This window comes from Bos indicus, chromosome 5 (genome assembly GCF_029378745.1).
Source record: "Bos indicus isolate NIAB-ARS_2022 breed Sahiwal x Tharparkar chromosome 5, NIAB-ARS_B.indTharparkar_mat_pri_1.0, whole genome shotgun sequence".
Classification (NCBI taxonomy): domain Eukaryota; kingdom Metazoa; phylum Chordata; class Mammalia; order Artiodactyla; family Bovidae; genus Bos; species Bos indicus.
The window spans coordinates 105,915,138-105,934,819 of record NC_091764.1 but is presented as its reverse complement, the minus strand read 5'-3'; the positions used below and the strand labels follow the sequence as shown (position 1 = coordinate 105,934,819).

General features: G+C 46.6%; 1 protein-coding gene across 1 annotated transcript in view; it reads left to right on the top strand.

Moving 5' to 3' along the window:
- Nucleotides 1-6,805, top strand: part of GALNT8 (polypeptide N-acetylgalactosaminyltransferase 8) — a 43,200-nt gene extending 36,395 nt beyond the window's left edge. The window contains exon 11 of the mRNA XM_070790269.1: nt 1,453-6,805. Within this exon, the coding sequence (XP_070646370.1) occupies nt 1,453-1,596 (144 nt within the window). The 3' untranslated portion in view covers nt 1,597-6,805. The remainder of the gene's footprint in view (nt 1-1,452) is intronic.
- The last annotated feature ends 12,877 nt before the right edge of the window (nt 6,806-19,682 follow it).

The following is a 19,682-nucleotide window of genomic DNA, read 5'->3' as shown; positions in this document are numbered from 1 at the left end:
GGTGAGACTGGGGGAGCAGGGTCATTGGGGGCAGCCTGTGGTTGGAAGAGATGAGAGGCACGAATGCGGGGGTCAGAGAGGGAGCAGAGATTTGGACGTTCAGTTCAGTCCAGTTCAGTCGCTCAGTCGTGTCCAACTCTTTGCGACCCCATGAATCGCAGCATGCCAGGCCTCCCTATTCATCACCAACTCCTAGAGTCCACTCAAACCCATGTCCATTGAGTCAGTGATGCCATCCAACCATCTTATCCTCTGCCGTCCCCTTCTCCTCCTGCCCTAAATCTTTCCCAGCATAAGGGTCTTTTCCAATGAGTCAGCTCTTGGCATCGTAGAGAGCAGCAACCCATTCCAGGATTCTTGCCTGGAGAATCCTATGGACGGAGGAGCCTAGCGGGCTATAGTCCATAGGGTTGCAAAGAGTCAGACACGACTGAGCGACTAAACAGCAGCAGCTCTGCTTGGTGTCAAGGAAATACATGGGGAGGGGTAGGTCATGGATGGGGAGCAGTGAACTTCTCACCAGACATCTGCCTGGATGCTGTGAACTCTGAGGCTATAGGGAACTGTTTGACCCAGGCACTGAGGCAGATTCCTGCAAAGCAGTGGAGAGTGGGGTGGGGAGTAGAAAAGCTAGGAGAGGGGGACAGGACCAGGAGAGATGGCATGACCCTCAGTGTCAAGGTGAGCAGGTAAGGAGCAAAGAGGTTGGGGGTGATGAAGGTGGCACAAGGGGGCACAGAGTAGGACGCCGTCCCTCCCTCGGCCCCGTGAGGATGGGGAAAGCAACAGAGCTAAGATCTGTTGCACGTCTTCCCTGTCAGGCAGAGTTCAGTCAGTGTCAACCCTGGAATTGTCATCTGCCCACATCTCTCTCTCCATTAACGGAGCAAGCATTCAACCCAGACTCTTTGACTTTAAAGCCCTCAGTGTTTCCAGCAGTAAACCCTGGTGAAGCCCCCATAACAAGGGGGCAGAAACGGCCCCTCGGAGAAAGCAGGTGGAGAAAACAGGCTGAGATTCTTGAATGGGGCTTTTGCTCCTGTCCCACCAGAGAGCCTTGCTGGTGGGAGGGAGGGCCCGGATGAGTTTCATGAGCTCAGTGGTGAAGATGTAGAAAGGAGACCTAATAGAGGACCGTGGTTCTCCAGGCTGCAGGCTGCCTTGCCAGCTGTGCTGACCTGATGCTTCCAGCTCAGGAGGGGTGGAGGAGAACAGAGGAAACAGCCCGGCACTGTTCACTCCCGGGTCTGGGGTTAGCTCACTCGGGGGGGGAGGAGAGAAGGTTTTGGGTGATCTAACTCTGCGCTTGGCTTCCTGTCTCCTCTGGATGACTTGCCGAGGACTGAGGGAGCCCTCGGACTTGTATCGGAGCATGGCAGGCAGACTGGGAGCAGGCGAAGGGATGTTCTTCCAAGGTGTGTTTGTAATTTCACTCTTTCTCCTTCCATCCAGGGAAGAGCTGTTATCAACAGAATCACCAAGCGATGTTTGGAGATGAAGAAAGACATCTGGGGTGGCTACACGCTTGTTCTCCAGGCCTGCACCACGCAAGTGTGGACAATCCAGTACGCTGTCCGAAACTGGGGGTCAGACTGAGGTCCAGTGATGCTCAGAGAGCCTGGGTTCTTGCCACAGCTCCCAATGCTGCTCAAAACAGAGAAGGGGGAGAGAAAGTGCGTGTGTGTGTGTGTGTGTTTACACTGTAATTTCAGCTAGGACTATCCTGAAAGGTGCAAATCGACCAGTAATTTTTTTTTTAAAAGCCCTCCATCCATCCAGCCCCACACCCCATAGCAGGTTTCTTTGGATTACCCCGTCTCTGCCACAGGGGCTGAGGGTATGAGGGGACACATATAACTAGCCAGTCCTGCTCTGCTCAGTGCGTGAATATAGTGGAAAAATATCGAAGCCCTTAAGGGTCTTTCTCTAAGGAGCTTATCACATTTAATAGGCTTGATTACCTGCTTCCTGCTACTATCCCTGAAAATTACGGAGAAAATGAGGCTTGAAACAGAGGGGCGTCACTTATTGGGACACAAAGAAGGGATTGTAGGTAAATAACTAAAACCAGGGGGTCCTTCCTGCTGCCTGTTGGATAAATCCTTTCCTATAGGTGGTGAGTTAGGCGGATCCGTCTAGGGGTGTCAGCTTCCATGAGGACTTAGAAGCTGGTAGGAGTGGGCATCAGGGTGGGAGAGGAAGCAGAACGTGTGTGTGCTGTGTTGCTGGGTTTGCCTTTTAGGACATCCTTTCATCTTTTCACATCAGGGTTACTTGGGTGTGATTCTGGGAATCATCAGGCTTCCTTTAAGCATCGGGCAGACGAGACACTCATAATTTAGCACAGAATTAAGTCAGCTCAGGGTTTTTCAAGTAACTTTTTAGAAATGTACAAGTCATACATGTACAGCTTGATAAAATGTTTTCAGTGACCATACCCATATCAAGGACTAAAATGTTACCGCAATTAGAGAATTTACAATGAGAAATATGAAGAGGATACATGTTAAGCAAATGTATAACTTCCAGCTTCTGCCCAGCATTTTGAAAGGAAAATGCAATTCATAGCCAATCTTTTTCTTTTTTTTTTAAAGCATGTGCCCAATAGAAAAATGGGCAAAATTCACAATATTCTTAAAAGAAAAACTGTTTAACCTCACGCATAGGGCAATGCAACTTAAAACTGTACTGAAATCATTTTTCACTTAATGGTGAAAATTTTAAAGTATAATGGCACATTCTGGTTAGCGGGACTGGAAAAGCAGGCAATCTCATGCTTTGATGGTAGGGATGAAAACTGGTACAACGCTTTTCGGGGGGCTACCCTGGTGGCTCAGACGGTAAAGCGTCTGCCTGCAATGCAGGAGATCCGGGTTCGATTCCTGGGTCGGGAAGATCCCCTGGAGAAGGAAATGGAAATCCACTCCAGCACTCTTGCCTGGAAAATCCCATGGACAGAGGAGCCTGATAGGCTACAGTCCATGGGGTTGCAAAGAGTCGGACATGACTGAGTGAAGAAGCTTTGGCATTATCTAAAAATATTATATATGTATTTTCTATTTGTGCCACTAATTCCACCTGTAGAAATTCATAGCTCCAAAAACAAGAAAATATTTACATACAAAATAATTTCTTGCAGTGTTAATTGAAATCACAAAATGTTGGGGAAAAAACCCCATATACTCAAACATCGGAGAGTGGTCTACCCACTGGGGTGCAGCTATAAAAAAGTGTGAGGACCGGGTTTTGAATGGATAGTGATTTCCACTGCAAAAGGGGAAAAAGTGAAAGTGAAAGTCGCTCAGTCGTGTCCAACTCTTTGCAACCCCATGGACTATACAGTCCATGGAATTCAGCCTCTGAAGTTATGTGCCTTTTAGGCCAAGCTCCCCTGTCCTTCACTAACTCCCGGAGTTTGCTCAAACTCATTCCCATTGAGTTAATGGTGCCATCCATACATTTCATTCTCTATTGCCCCCTTCTTCGCCTGCCCTCAGTCTTTTGCAGTATCAGGGCCTTGGTCTTCTTCCCAAAACACAGAGCCTGATTCTATAATCTTGAGGGAATATCACTTAAACCCAAGCTGAGGGACATTCTTCAAAATAAATGGTCTTTATATTTTGTGCGTCAGTCATAAAAAACAATGACTGACTGAGGAACTGCCCCAGAGTAAAGGAGATTAAAGAGACAGGACAGGCCTCTCTTGTTTGCACCTCTTGCTGCTCTTGGATTCTGACACTTTTCCAAAGAGAGACGGGCCTGAGACTGTGGTCAGGTGTCCGGGCCTGATGGTCCCTTTTCTCCAGGTCCCAGGTGTCATCCACAGCAGCCTTGAGCATCCGGTGGTCTTTAGGACAAGCACCTTCCTCATCTGTGCAAAACCTGAGATAAAGGGCCGAGGGCTGGATCATAACAAACTGAGATTCTAGCAGTTCCAAAGTCAATCTCCTCCACAGTCCCTTTATTTTCCTTGCAATCCATTTTTTACAATAGGAAATGTGCTTTTAGCTAATTTCCTAATTATCTTTGGTGTGCTGGGTCCTCCTGCTGCCTGTGGGCTTTGCTCTCTAACTGCTGTGCGTACGCCTCTCGTCGCAGTAGCTTCTCTTGTTGCGGTTCGTGGTCTCCAGAGGGCAGGCTCAGTAGCTGTGGTGTACAGGCTTCGTTGCCCTGTGACATGTGGGATCTTCCCGACCCAGGGATTGAACCGGTGTTCCCTGCATTGCAAGGCAAATTCTTAACCATTAGACCACAAGGGAAGCCCCATAAAGTCCTTTTATAAAGATTAAGTGGAATAGAGTTAGGCCAGTAACGTCCTGGCAAAGACTGAAGGCGGGAGGAGAAGGGGACGACAGAGGATGAGATGGTTGGATGGCATCACTGACTCAATGGACATGAGTTTGAGTAAGCTCCGGAAGTCTGGCGGGCTCCCTGGGGTCACAAAGAGTCAGATACAACTGAGCAACTGAACTGAACTGAGTAACGTTCTGGTGAAAAATTATCACTAGAACTTGTGAATAAATCAACTTCTCCTGACTTTAAGTTGTTATAATTTAACAAACACAGTCCCCCCCAGCCCCCACAAACATTTTGACAAGTGTAGTTTCAAAGAGCAAACCTGTGTCAGGATTTCAAGTCTACTGTCCTTGAAACTATAAAAATCAAATCTCTCAATATTACCAGAAAGTTGTTTGGCCTTCCAAACAAAGAGCCTTAGGCAGAAACTCAGCTTTATGACAAGGAAGAAATAGGTGTAGTTTTCATTTTAATTGATATAAACCGTTGTGTCAGTATTTCCCTAATATTTTCCTTCTTTCTTTGACAAGTCATCACAGTTAAGTCAGGACATGTCTTTTCCAAGCACCTTGTCAGTTTTCTTCATTCTTTAAAGTTTCTTCACTGGCTACTAAATGAGGCTGGGGGCTGCTGTTTCCAATGTGTTTTCTATTGTTTAGTCGATAAGTTGTGTCCGACTCTATGTGGCCCCATGAACTATAGCCCATCAGGCTCCTCTGTCCATGGGATTCTCCAGGCAAGAATACTGGAGTCGGTTGCCATTTCCTTCTCAGAGGATCTTCCTGACCCAGGGATTGAACCTGGGTCTCCTGCATTGGCAGGCAGATTCTTTACCACGGAGCCACCAGGAAAGCCAATATGTTTTCTAGCCAAGGCTAAATTGAAGAAGACAGGCTTATGGGCTCCTGTTTTCACAGGTGATTTGTCCTGAGGTTGGACTGCAGCCCCAAGTCCCAGTTCCTCCCCCACCCCATCAAGCTACCTACTTCCCTTCCAGGGCCCTGCTGATGGCCCATCCCCACCAGACCTGCAGCTTATTTTGAGCTGCATGTGAGAATTCTTTACTTGAAAGAATTGCTTGGGAAATTTCTGTGTTTTTCCAAATTTCAAATTTCGAGGAAAACCAGTGGAGAAGTCAGGAAAACAAGAAAAAACTCTATTATTCTCCTTCAAGAATGAAAGCTTTGCAAGTAACACAGAGATGTTACTGATCTGAAGGAATCCACTGAAGTGCAGTGGAACATGAGTTCAGGAGACGCTGACACACAGAGTCCAAGGTCAAGGGTGATAGTTTTGGAAACCAGACAGGAACACCCAGAAGAGCAGTGATGATTAACCAGTCGATCTTCTAAGATATAGCTATAGCCATGTTGTAAGTGTGTGTCTGTGACCTGCCTGTCTCTAATGGTGAGTGATTGTTGTAGTAGTTATTATAAAATAGTTATTAAAAGTAGTTATTATAAAATAATAACTAATAAATTTTATTAATTTATTAATACATTTTGTATATTGTATGCTTTCCACAAATCTTATGAATGGTGTTCCAAGAAATAATAAATTTTGGAAGCAAAATTTAAATGGAAGTTTTAAAAAGAGCAATTTCAATGTATGATTCTGACTAGTGCTGTTAACTATTAATGTCTCACTGGGAAATCTGAATGTTACATTATAATACACCGTGATGTTTCCTGGTGTTTATTTTAAAGATTTTTTTTATATTGGACCATTTTTAAAGTCTTCATTGAATTTGTTACAATACTGCTTCTGTTTTATGTGTTTTGGCCAGAGGCATGTGGGCTCTTAGCTCTCCAATCACGGATCAAACCTGTACCCCATGCATTGGAAGGAGAAGTTCCAACTTACCAGGGCATCCTGCTGGTGTTTTCTAGTGTTTGAATATTTGCTATAGACTATAGTTTTCATAAATGCAACTAAAATTAATATTTCTTTGTATACAATTTTTTAGATATCCATGAGTAAATAATATAATTAATTTTAGAAATAATTAAAGAATAACTTGGGCTTCCCTGGTGGCTCAGATGGTAAAGAATCTGCCTGCAGTACAGGAGACTCAGGTTCCATGCCTGGGTCAGGAAGATCCCCCAGAGAAAGGCATGGCAACCCACTCCAGTATTCTTGTCTGGAGAATTCCATGGACAGAGGAACACGGTGGGCTGCAGCCCATGGGATTGCAAAGAGCAACTAACATGACTGAGGCACTAACAAACAATAACTTAAGATTTGGGGTGTTACTGAAAATTCCGCAAATTCTAATTTTTGTTCCTGAACCCTAAAGATAACACCTGTTGATAAACTATTGGGAATAATACCTTAACAGCGCTGGAGCCTCCCAGGTGGTTGCCCCTAATTTATTGTCCAGGGTTTCCATTAAATAGTCAATCAAATCACGTTTCTCAGGATTTCCTCTTACTAAATTGTCCTTTTTCTTTTTCACCAAATTTTTTTGGCCACATTTTTTAAAAAACCACTTCACTGAGGAGTGACTGATATGTACACATTTAATGCACACAGTTTAACGAGTCTGGGGACAATTGTCACCCGGGAACCCCTCCTTACTATCAAGAGCACAGATATCCATCACCTCCTAAAGTTTCCTTTGGCCATTATTATCATTATTAGCACACACACTGTAAGTGTTATCCTCTCAGGAAAATTTTAAGTGTAAAATATAGAATTATTGGTACTTCACTGGTGGTCCAGCAGTTAGGAATGGGTTTAATCCCTCGTGGAGGAACTAAGATCCCACATGCCCCCCAGAGTTTTTAAAAATGCAGAATGATTAGCCATAGACACTAAACTGTAGAGGAGATCCCCAGAGCTCACTCATCTTGCATCTTTACACCCATTGACCATCCTCTCCCTGTGTCCTCCTTCCTTGACCCATGGCACCCACCATTCTACTCTCTACCTCTATAAATTTAGTTAGTTTTAGAAAACTAACCTATGACATCTGAAACTAACTAACCTTCTATGACAGAGGATGAAGTGGTTGGATGGCATCACCGACTTGATGGACATGAGTCTAAACAAGCTTCAGAAGTTGGTGATGGACAGGGAAGCCTGGCGTGCTGCCGTCCATGGGGTCGCAGAGAATTGGACATGGCTGATGACCTAACAGCAGCAGCAGATTCTACATATAAATGAGATGATACAGTATTTGTCTTTTTGAGTCTGGCTTATCTCAGTTAGCATCATGTCCTCTAGGTCTAGCCATGTTGTCACACGTTTGCCAAACTTTCCAAAATGCCTTTGACAAAGCTACTTTCCCAGAAGCCTTTTCTTCTCGTGTCCATGTATCCCTGTGCTGTGGGCGGCCAGGGGAGCCATGACCCCATGGGGAGCAGCCTGGATATGGTGTCTGGTGGCTTCCCACGGGTGCACAGTGGTTCTCACAATTGTAACCATCTTAAGCAATTGGTTCCCTGTGACTTTTTAATCTTCCAGGGCTTCTCTCCAGGGCAGGAGAGTTTTGCTGAAGGCTGAATAAAGTCAAATGTATTTATACTTCCCCAGTTTCCTCTGATCCATGCGGGAAAGGGGAAAAATTTAGAAATATGGGTTACAACGACAGTGGCAAAAAAGGGGACTCTACATAAAGCTCTAGTATCATAATTTGGGGAACCCCTTTCTTCCAAAAGTCCCAGCCCCGGCCTTATGGAGGGATGCCTTCAATGGCTGCTGGAGTTTTTTGTCACTGACTGGTAGAAGGTGCAGGGGACATGTTATGGATTCTGTGAAGATGCCTCAGGATGGATGCTCCGCACTCTAAGCCATAAGTGTTAGTCACTTAGTCATGTCCAACTCTTTGAGATCCCATGGACTGTAGTCTGCCAGACTCCTCTGTCCATGGCATTCTCCAGTCAAGAATACTGGAGTGGGTAGCCATCCCCTTCTCCAGGGGATCTTCCTGACCCAGAGATCGAGCCCAAGTTTCCTGCATTGCAGGCAGATTCTTTACCATCTTAGCCACCAAGGAAGCCCACTCTAAGCATGGGTCCTGCCATCCTGATGATGGCTTATCTTCCACAACTGTAACCAGTTGCTGGTCCTGGGAGGGCTGCTGCTCTGGCAGCTGGCTACCTGCTGAGCCTGCCTTGCTCTGCTGGACTGGAACACTGCATCACTGGGAATTGCCCAGCATGGCTTAGGGAACAGGAGGATGGACTGAGGGGGCAGAAAAGAATTGACTTGGGGGCAAAAGGCATGGCCACTGCAAAGCCAGTTTGGGTGATGGAGGACCTGCGGGATGGATGTGGCTGTGTGGGCATCAACGGTACCTGCACGTCCTAGGGCAGCAGATCCTGTGGGGTGATGGAAGGTGCAGGGTGGGCAGGGACTAGTCTTGCCTCTAGTAGCTGCTGCAGGAGCCCCCACGGTGCTGAACAGCCCCAGGGAGCTCTGGCAGTGGCAGGTAGTAAAACACTGATAGCTAAGCCTGGGGATTGGCCAAGCAGGCACGTGTGAAAGTACCGGAAGAAGGGGGCCTCTGTGTGGCTGCCGCTGCTTCTGGTCCATTTCCTGCAGGGCAGCTCTGGCTTTCTCACTGTGCCTGAGGTTTCCCAATCTCCATCCTCAAATCTTAGGACCTTTGCTTCTGGGATGAACTCAGTTCTAGAGGAGCAGGAACTGGCTCAATTCATCAGTGGTGAATTTGCCCTTGTGCATCTTTCTGTTCAGTCTGGAGGGAGCAAGAGGGGACACTTTGCCCAACAGAACTTTAATCAGACAGGTTGTTTTCCGTAGAGGAGTTCTTTTTTTTTTTTTTTTTTTCAGATCCTACCCCAGCCCTTAGGAGACTGAGAAGAGGTCTGCAAGGGGTAAGACCCCCAGCTATGAGACTCATGACTTTATGGCAAATAGATGGGGAAAAAATGGAAGCAGTGACAGATTTTATTTTCTTGGGCTTCAGACTCCCAGCAGATGGTGACTGCAGCCATGAAAGTAAAAGATGCGTGTTCCTTGGAAGGAAAGCTATGACATACCTAGACAGCATGGTAAAAAGCAGAGATATCACTTTGCTGACAAAAGTCCCTATAGTCAAAACTATGGTTTTTCCAATAGTCACGTATGGATGTGAGAGTTGGTCCATAAAGAAGGCTGAGCACCAAAAAACTGATGCTTTCAAATTATGGTGCTAGAGAAGACTTTTCAAAGTCCCCTGAACTGCAAAGAGAGCAAAGTCCTAAAGGAAATCAAGCCAGAATATTCATTGGAAGGACTGATGCTGAAGTTGAAGCGCCAATACTTTGGCCACCTGATGTGAGGAACTGACTCATTAGAAAAGACCCTGATGCTGGGAAAGATTGAGAAAGTGGCCACAGAGGATGGGATGGTTGGACGGCATCATCAACTCAATGCACACGAATCTGAGCAAACTCTGGGAGATAATGGAGGACAGAGGACCTGGTGTGCTGCAGTCCATGAAGCTGCAATGAGCTGGACAGGACTTAGTGAACAAACAACAGCAAAATGAGACTTACTTTCTCCCTTGAACTTTCTGGGATTGGGAAAGATTTCTTAAAAGTCTAATAAGAAAAATCCTTAAAAAGGGAAGGCATATCTTCTACCTCACCCTGTAGAACTCCCTGTAGCCAAGTTCTCTCAGGGAGAGAGAGAGAGAGAGACAGAGAGAGAGAGAGAAAGAGAGAGAGAGGTTCAGGAGTCCTGGGCTCTATCCAAAGCCTTAGCAGAAGTAGATCCACTGATATTGATCAGAACTATTTTCCAAGTGGGGACCAGTGGCCAACACCGCAGACCCCTGGCCATCTTGAGCTTTTCTAAACATCCCGCTTATGTCTGGAGGGAGGGCAGGGGTGTTGAAAAAATAAAAACAGTCCAGAATCTGTTCTGTCCAGAAGGCAAGGAAGGGAGGTTCTTAAAGAATCAGCCAAGTTCTCTGTGGGGTGGTGGCTGTGGTTGGGTTGGGCCTCTTTGGGCAAATAGACCAGCTGGCTGGTCACCAACTGAGTGCGATGTGGTCGAAACAGCAACCGTTCTGAAGTCCAGCTTGCCCGGGCCTGAGGTGGGAGTGGCCTGGCCGGTCCAGCAATGGAGAGACTTTGTCTCAGACATGCTTGGAATAAGTGCACCCCGTCGAGTTCTTTGCCAGGACTCTCATCTCTCTCCACTCCATCCTTGGATCCTTTTGGCTCCAGAGGTTCCTGCTTTTCTTGGCCAGAGGCCTCAGAGAGAGAGAGAGAGAGAGACAGAGAGAAAGAGAGGTGGGGGTTTGTAGGAGTCTTTTTATTATGGGCTCCTGGTTACAGGAATTCAAAAATCTGGCTGTGAATGCTTATTCCTGGCCAACTGTTGGCACCAACGTTATAACAAGGATCAACTTCAACCCTCCACCCGCTTTGAGTCAAATATGGAAAAACTCCATTTGGCAGTGCTTTCCCCTGACATAGCGGCACGAAGAGAGACAAACATCCCAAGTTTAAAAGGGGGAAGCTTTGGAGTCAATCAGGGGTTCTCTGGGACTCTTATTCTGATAAGTAAGACTTTCAACTCTGTCATCACTCCTGATATTTGTGATCAAAAATGACTTCTAGACTAGGAATGCAAATCAGCTCTGAAGCCACAGCTGGAATAAAAGAAAACAGTGTATTAAAAGTCCTTTTACAAGGCTTCCCCAGTGGCTCAGTGGCAAAGAATCCGCCTGCCAATGCAGGAGATGCAGGTTCGATCCCTGGGTAGGGAAGATCCCCAGGAGGAGGAAATGGTAACCCACTGCAGTAAGTCAGAAAGGGAGAGACAAATACCATATGATAACACTTATAGGTGGAATCTAAAATATGACACAAACAAACCTATCTATGAAACAGAAACAGATTCGCAGACAGAGAGAACAGACTCCTGGCTGTCAAGGGGGAGGGGAGCAGGAAGAGGGCTGGACTGGGGGTTTGTAATTAGCAGATGCAAAGTGTCGCATTCAGGACGGCCGGACAGGGTCCTACCGTATAGCACAGGGAACTGTATTCCAACCTCCTGGGGTAAGCCATAGTGGAAAAGAAGATTGATGAAAAAGAATGTATATAAAAGAGAAAAAGAAAAGAAACATCCTCCACCCTGCCTTCTCCTTCAGGGATGCATAGAGAAGCAAAAGGATAAATAATGCTGCTGATGCTGCTAAGTCGCTTCAGTCGTGTCTGACTCTGTGTGACCCCATAGACGGCAGCCCACCAGGCTCCCCCGTCCCTGGGATTCTCCAGGCAAGAACACTGGAGTGGGTTGCCATTGCCTTCTCCGAGGGATAAATAATACTCAGGTCTTATTTTTCATTGTAAGTATTTCCAAAACACACAAAGGAAAAACAAACAAACAAACAAGCCTACATCATTCAACCACTTTCAGGTAATAATTATACATTTCTCCTTATTTCCTTCTTGTCTTTTTTCTTTGAATCTATGTGTCTGAAGATATACATTTTCTAAAATTAGGATCATACTTTATACACAGGTGTAGCTTGAATTTTTAAATTTAATACTTTAAAGAAATCCAGACTTTTTCACTAGTTCATTATTTCTGAATATAGAGGAGACACTTGCTGAAAGACAGACATTTCTAGTACAGGCTTTAGAAGATGACTCTGTGGAATGATGGTGTGGGCGAATCTTTCAGATACAAGTTGTAGGTGGGACAGAGCACTTCCTCCGTCAACCAGGCCAGCACCGGAGCTGCTGCTCCAAGAGGAAGAAGGCAGAGGCAGGTGCGTTAGAAAGAAAGTTCTGTTCTCCTAGGTGTGTGTTCTCCTAGGACTGTTCTCGAGTGACTATAGACCCACAGGACTAAGTCTGGTCTGTAATGATGGAGTCAGCACCTCCCAGTTCAGTTCAGTTCAGTTGCTCAGTTGTGTCCGACTCTGCGACCCCATGAATCGCAGCATGCCAGGCCTCCCTGTCCATCACCAACTCCCGGAGTTCACTCAAACTCACGTCCACCGAGTCAGTGATGCCATCCAGCCATCTCATCCTCTGTCATCCCCTTCTCCTCCTGCCCCCAATCCCTCCCAGCATCAGGGTCCTTTCCAATGAGTCAACTCTTCGCATGAGGTGGCCAAAGTACTGGAGTTTCAGCTTTAGCATCATTCCTTCCAAAGAACACCCAGGGCTGATCTCCTTTAGAATGGACTGGTTGGATCTCCTTGCAGTCCAAGGGACTCTCAAGAGTCTTCTCCAACACCACAGTTCAAAAGTATCAATTCTTCGGCGCTCAGCTTTCTTCACAGTCCAACTCTCACATCCATACGTGACTACTGGAAAAACCATAGCCTTGACTAGATGGACTTTTGTTGACAAATGTCTCTGCTTTTGAATATGCCGTCTAGGTTGGTCATAACTTTCCTTCCAAGGAGTAAGCATCTTTTAATTTCATGGCTGCAATCACCATCTGCAGTGATTTTGGAGCCCCCCAAAATAAAGTCTGACATTGTTTCCACTGTTTCCCCATCTATTTCCCATGAAGTGATGGGACTGGATGCCATGATCTTCATTTTCTGAATGTTGAGCTTTAAGCCAACTTTTTCACTCTCCTCTTTCGCTTTCATCAAGAGGCTTTTTCATTCCTCTTTACTTTCTGCCATAAGGGTGGTATTATCTGCATATCTGAGGTTATTGATATTTCTCCCGGCAATCTTGATTCCAGCTTGTGCTTCTTCCAGCCCAGCATTTCTCATGATGTACTCTGCACAGAAGTTAAATAAGCAGGATGACAATATATAGCCTTGATGTACTCCTTTTCCTATTTGGAACCAGTCTGTTGTTCCATGTCCAGTTCTAACTGTTGCTTTCTGACCTGCACACAGATTTCTCAAGAGGCATGTCAGGTGGTCTGGTATTCCCATTTCTTTCAGAATTTTCCACAGTTTATTGTGATCCACACAGTCAAAGGCTTTGGCATAGTTAATAAAGCAGAAATAGATGTTTTTGTGGAACTCTCTTGCTTTTTCGATGATCCAGCAGATGTTGGCAATTTGATCTCTGGTTCCTCTGCCTTTTCTAAAACTAGCTTGAACATCTGGAAGTTCACAGTTCACGTATTGCTGAAGCGTGGCTTGGAGAATTTTGAGCATTATAGCGTGTGAGATGAGTGCAATTGTGAGGTAGTTTGAGCATTCTTTGGCATTGCCTTTCTTTGCACCTCCCAGCCGAGAGCAAAAGGAGCCCCCCACCTTGGAATATGCTCCTCAACCGAGATGACATTTATTGATCACCTACTAGGTGCTGGGCTCTGGGGGCTGTGCAAATGCTGTTCGTCATCCTCCAAACAACCTGACCACGTAAGCATTATGCCCACACTCTACAAAGGCAGAAAGTAAGTCTCTCAGAGATTAATATACCAGTTCATGATCACACAACTGGTGAATGGTCAGATGAGGACCATAAATGAGTTTCCAGGGTGTACCAGGATTGAAAACTATAGCCTTTGAAATAAACAAAAAACATAACTTCAAATCACTTTTGTTAAAACACACCTTTCCTCCAGACTCTATAAATGATATGTATTTATTGAAGAAACATTGCTACCAATCTCTTTCTTTTCTTTGGTCCCTTGGTTTGGAAAGTCTCTGCTTATCTGATTTTCCTTTCTGGGATTTATTTATTTTTTTTTTTGAAGATTTTTTATTTTGATGTGTACCATTTTTAAAGTCTCTATTGAATTTGTTACAATGCTGCTTCTGATTAAGGTTTTGTTTTTCTGGCCATGAAGTATGTGGGATCTTAGTGCCCTGGCCAGGAATCAAACTTGTGTCCCCTGCATTGGAAGGTGGATTTTTAACCACTGGAACACCAGGGAAGTCGCCAGGATTATTTGTCTTAAGGTCCATTGATCACCTTAATTGTACTGTGCTGAGTAACATATCTTAGTGACTGGTTACAGGCATCAGGATGTGGAGACCACTGGAGGGGCCGTTATTCTACCTACTACCATGCCAAGTGGATTTATGTCAAGATTCTGCTTATTCAGCCATCTACTGTAATCTGACATGTGGGTGTGCAAAGACTGCTGTGAAGCACAAAACAGGAGCATCCCCCCAGACTGGAGAAAGAGAAGGCAGCTGGCCTGAGATTTAAGGGGGTGGGACGGGGCTGGGGGTCCATGCAAAACAAACAGAGTTTGCAAAGACCTGGGTGGGATGGTAGTTAAGACCGTCTACATTGCTGGAGCATAAGGTACTTCTCCATGCTCTGCCTGTGTTGTCCTTGAGGAGGGGGCCTGAGATGGACAGGTAAGAACGGGCAGATCTCGGGGGACCTTGGGTGCAGTTAAGGTGCTGGACTTCATGCTGTAGCCACGAGTAAGCCACTGAAGGGTTTCTGAGCAGAGCAGCAGTGGTGCTGATGTCCTGGCCAGGTATCACTACATTCCAGGGATTCTTCTGTGTGTGCTTGGGGCTTCCTTGGGTTCCTCCTGGGGCCCACACACACTCTACCTGTTTCTAAAATGAGCACAGTGCAGCCCTTTAGGACCCTCTTAACCCACATTCTGGGGCATTCCGGGTGGTGCTAGTGGTAAAGTGCCAAGGCAGGAGACAGAAGAGATGTGGGTTTGATCCCTAAATTGGGAAGATTACCTGGAGAAGGAAATGGCAACCCACTCCAGTACTCTTGCATGGAAAATCACATGGACAGAGGAGCCTGGCAAGCTATGGTCCATGGGGCCACAAAGAGCTGGACATGAATGAGGGATTGAGCACAACCCACCCTCTGGGTTAACCCTGGTGCCTGCTGTTGCTAAGGCTGCCACAAGGTCCTCAAAGGTGACTCTGCAGAATCTCTTCCCATATTATGTCCAGGACGAGGCTCTGATTACCTCCCTGCTTCCAGTGTCTTCCCCACCTCCCCCCACCCCAAGGGGCCATCTTCATTAAGGTCCTAATTAGGACAGCATCAATGAGCTGTAAATGCAGCTGTAGGAGACGATCGCTTGTCTCAGCAGATTTGTTGTTTCTCTGAGAGCAGGAGCAGAAGCGATGATGGAGCAGCTGTGGGATGGGGTGAAAGCACCAGTGTTAGTCAGAAAATCTGCCTGTGAATCCCAGCTCTGCCACTGAACAGCATCCGACAGTGAGCAAGTCACAGAAAGTCAGCTATAATTCAATTGCATAATCTTTAGAATGGGGGATGTATTAGCCCGTCAGGCCCCTCTGTTAATGGAATTCTCCAGGCAAGAATACTGGAGTGGGTAGCCATTTCCTTCTCCAGGGGATCTTCCCGACCCAGGGATCGAACCCACACCTCCTGCATTGCAGGCAGACTCTTTACTGTCTGAGCCACCAGGGAAGCCCTGTATTAGCCAGGGTAGGCTAACTGTGGTAACCAATGTTTACCTAGTAGTTTAACTCGATAAAAGTTTATGAATTACTCACACAACACCCACACAGGTGTTCTGCTTAGCTCTCCTCCACCTTGTGACTCAGGGACTCAGCCAGCCTCTACATTATGGCTCCCTCAACCCCTCCACCCTGCAGTCCTCGGCATCCTCCTTATCTGGTCAATAGATACGGGAAGGCGAGAGAGTGTTCAGGTTTGTGTGGTTCCATGGGCCAGCCTGGGAAGTGACCCACATCCTTTTTATCCACATTCCACTGGGCTGAACCCAGTCACATGGGTGTATCCACATAATTGCGAAGGAAGCTGGGAAATGTAGTCCAGTCGTGAACCTAGGATGAGAAGGAAACGGTTCACCGCACACTGGGTGAGTCTTTCCCCCATCTGACTCTATGGGCAAAATGTTCTAGAGTTAAATTGTTGATAGATCAGTGCCTCTAGCAGTGCCTTGGGCAGGTAAGGGTTGAATGTGGGGTTTTCCCCCATGAATTTTTATTGGAGTCTAGTTGTTTTACAATGTAGTTAGTTTGTGCTATAGTATACACTACTGTATAGTGAATTAGCTCTGCGTATACATACATGTGGGCTTCCCTGGTGGCTCAGAGGTTAGAGCGTCTGCCTGCAATGTGGGAGACCTGGGTTTGATCCCTGGGTCAGGAAGATCCCCTGGAGAATGAAATGGCAACCCACTCCAGTATTCTTGCCTGGAGAATCCCATGGACGGAGGAGTCTGGTGGTCTACAGTCCATGGGGTCGCAAAAGAGTCAGACACGACTGAGCGACTTCACTTTCACACACATACATTGGGGCTTCCCTGGTGGCTCAGTGGTAAAGAGTCCACCTGCCAGTGCAGAAGACACAGGTTCAATTCTTGGGTCAGGAAGCTCCCCTGGAGAAGGAAATGGCAACCCACTCCAGTATTCTTGCCTGGGAAACCCATGGACAGAGGAGCCTGGTGGGCTACAATCCACAGGGTTGCACAGAGTCAGACACAACTGAAGCGACTTAGCATGCACGCATGCATGAGTAGTGTATATATGTCAATCCCAATCTCCCAAGTCATCCTACTCCTCCACACTGTTACCTCCTGGCTGTCCATACGTTTGTTCTCTACGTCTGCGTCTCTATTTTTGCTTTGCAAATAAGATCACCTGTACCATTTTTCTAGATTCCACATATATGCATTAATGTATGCTATTTGTTTTTCTGAATGTGGTTTTTGTGCCCAGAAAAGTGTGTCTCTGAAGAAAACAAACACCCCAGGAAGGAAATGTAAACTGTGGGTTGTGAGAGCTCTCCTCCTTCATGGTTGCTTTAAATGTACCAGGAAACAAGATTCAGTAAGAAACAGTCCATTAGCAGCAGTAAAACATCCTTCAAAGGAAAACTGCATTAGCCTTGGCACCCTTAGGACAGAGATGCTGTCTGCCAGGAGATGCTTCTTCCTGTCTGCTCTGATGGCGTCAGAGTCCCTAGGCTTCTTCGGCTTCCTTTGCTGCTGCTTCTTCAATGACTTGCCCCCTTTCCCATCCTCAGACCGCTCCCCGACACCCACACTACTTCCCCTCATGGAGGATTAATAGGGGCTGACTCAGGAGTGATATACAGGAGATGGGTGGGTTACACTGGACCAAATAATTTAGAGGAATAAATAAGGCAACCTCAGTCATCAATGGCTCAGCAGGTAAGGAATCTGCCTGCAATGCAGGAAACACAGGAGACACACATTCAATTCCTGGGTGGGGAAGATATCCTGGAGAAGGAAACGGCATTGTATTCCAGTATTCTTGCCTGAGAAACCTCATGGACCGAGGAGCCTGGTGGGCTACAGTCCATGGGGTCACAAAGAGCTGGACATGACTGAGCGACTAAGCACTCAGTTATCAAAAGGAGAATGAAGTGGCATTTGGCCTAAGAGAAAGGTCCAGACTAATTCAGACGCTTGTGCAAGGGAATATGCACATCACTTGAACAGAAAGCAGAGGGACAGCTCATCCTAACGTCTTATAACAAAGTAAGACTGTTTCTTCCAAGTGCTAGGGCCCTAATGCCTTTCCAATCCCCCATCCTACTCAGCTCCCATGTCAGGATGGAAACTTAATTAGGAATGGAGGACCTTCCATCTCCCTTCCTGCCTATTTCAGGACTGCTGATTTTATTAGGGCAAGGATTTATTTTCTTAAGACATAAGGTGGAGATTATTTCCTCTCCCTTTCGTCAGTTCAAGCCCTACCTTGGAAAAAGCATCAGGAAGCAACCAAAAAGCGAGCATGCTGCTTTTACAGCCATCCCGGGGGACAGACGCGCCTCTACCAAGCGTCTGGTTGTTGAGAGCTGCAGCGAGCTCGGTAATGAACCCTGTGATCCGAAGGCTGGGGGCTGGCTGGGAGGGGCCTTCTAAGGATGCCTTGGGAAGCAAGTCTGTCTCTGAAGATGCCCAAGAAGAAGCCATCCAAAGAGAACTGCTGAGGGCTGTGGGGCAGGCTGTAGAGAGTGATGAATGCCTGTCGTTGGAAAGAAAGGACACGATGAGTTAAAGTGAAATGAGGCTTGTGGCTCAGGACTCAGAGCTCTTATCCAGCCTCGAGCTATTCTTGCTCTGCTGGGGGTGGGGAGAGGGCTGGAGGCTGCTTTTGCTTTAGAGGGAGGATGTGAAAGAGAAGAGAGGGTGCTGGGCTGGGGCTCAGGGGGCAGACTGGAGGTTAAGGCTCGCTCTGCCCAGGAGCCAGAGGAGAGCGGAGGAGGAGGAGCTGAAGAAGGCACCTGGTGGTGAGTAGAGAACCCAGGACTCAGGATTTCTCTCCTAGAGGCCCCAGGGTCCCTGTTCTAGGGGTGAGGACCAAAGAGAGATGATGGGTGAAGACACTGGGTGAAAGATCTCTGTCTGCTCTTCCCTTTGACTCTTCTCCTGGTGGTGGATCTCCTCTGGAAAGGGGGTCCCCATGTGTGTTGTTAAAAGCCTGGATTTGGGGACTTCTTTGGTGGTCCAGTGGGGTTTCGATGGGATCTCAGTGATAAAGAATCCACCTGCAAGGCAGGAGACACAGGAGACACAGGTTCGATCCCTGGGTTGGGAAGATCCCCTGGAGGAGGAAATGGCAATCCACTTCAGAATTCTTGCTTGGAGAATCCCATGGACAAGAGGGGCCTGATGGGCTACAGTTCATGCGGTTGCAAAGAATCAGGCATGACTGAGCATGCACACAGGTATTACACACTGGTGGTCCAGTGGCTAAGATTCCACTGCAGGGACTCTTAGTACTCTTGCCTGGCAAATCCCGTGGACAGGGGAGCCTGGTGGGCTGCAGTCCATCAGGTAGCTGGGAGTCGGACATGACTGAGCGACTTAACTTTTACTTTTCACGTTCATGCATTGGAGAAGGAAATGGAAACCCACTCCAGTGTTCTTGCCTGGAGAATCCCAGGGACGGGGGAGCCCGGTGGACTGCCATCTCTGGGGTTGCACAAAGTCGGACATGACTGAGGCGACTTAGCAGCAGCAGCAGGGAACTAGATCCTACATGCTACAGCTAAAAGATCCCTCGTGCTGTGACTTAAAAAAAAATCCTGCAACAAAGACCCGGTGCAGCCAAATAAATAAATAAATATTAAAATTTTTTTTTCTTAAAAAAGCCTAGGTTTAAATTCCAACTCAACCATTTGTCAACTTGGTGAACTTGGAGAAGTTTGTTAAACTCTCAGAACTTCAAAGAACAGTGAGGATTAAAAGAATAATGTATGTAAAACCCTGACAGTGTCTGGTTCTTAGCAATCACTTGTCAAAGTTAACTGATGGTGTGAAAAATTCTTAGTTTAATCAAGGAGATGAATATGGGAAAGACATCTCAGACAGTGTGATAGAGCTGTCCTCATGCAAATGGAAATCTGAAGGCATTTTTCATGAGGTTTGTCCCCATTTGGAGTTCAGAGACCTGGGTTCTAGTTATGGTGCGGCCACTGACAAGCTGTGCCACCTGGAGCCTTTCAAGAACAGGCCTTCTTGTTAGAAATCAGGAAGATGCTGAGGGTTTTCTT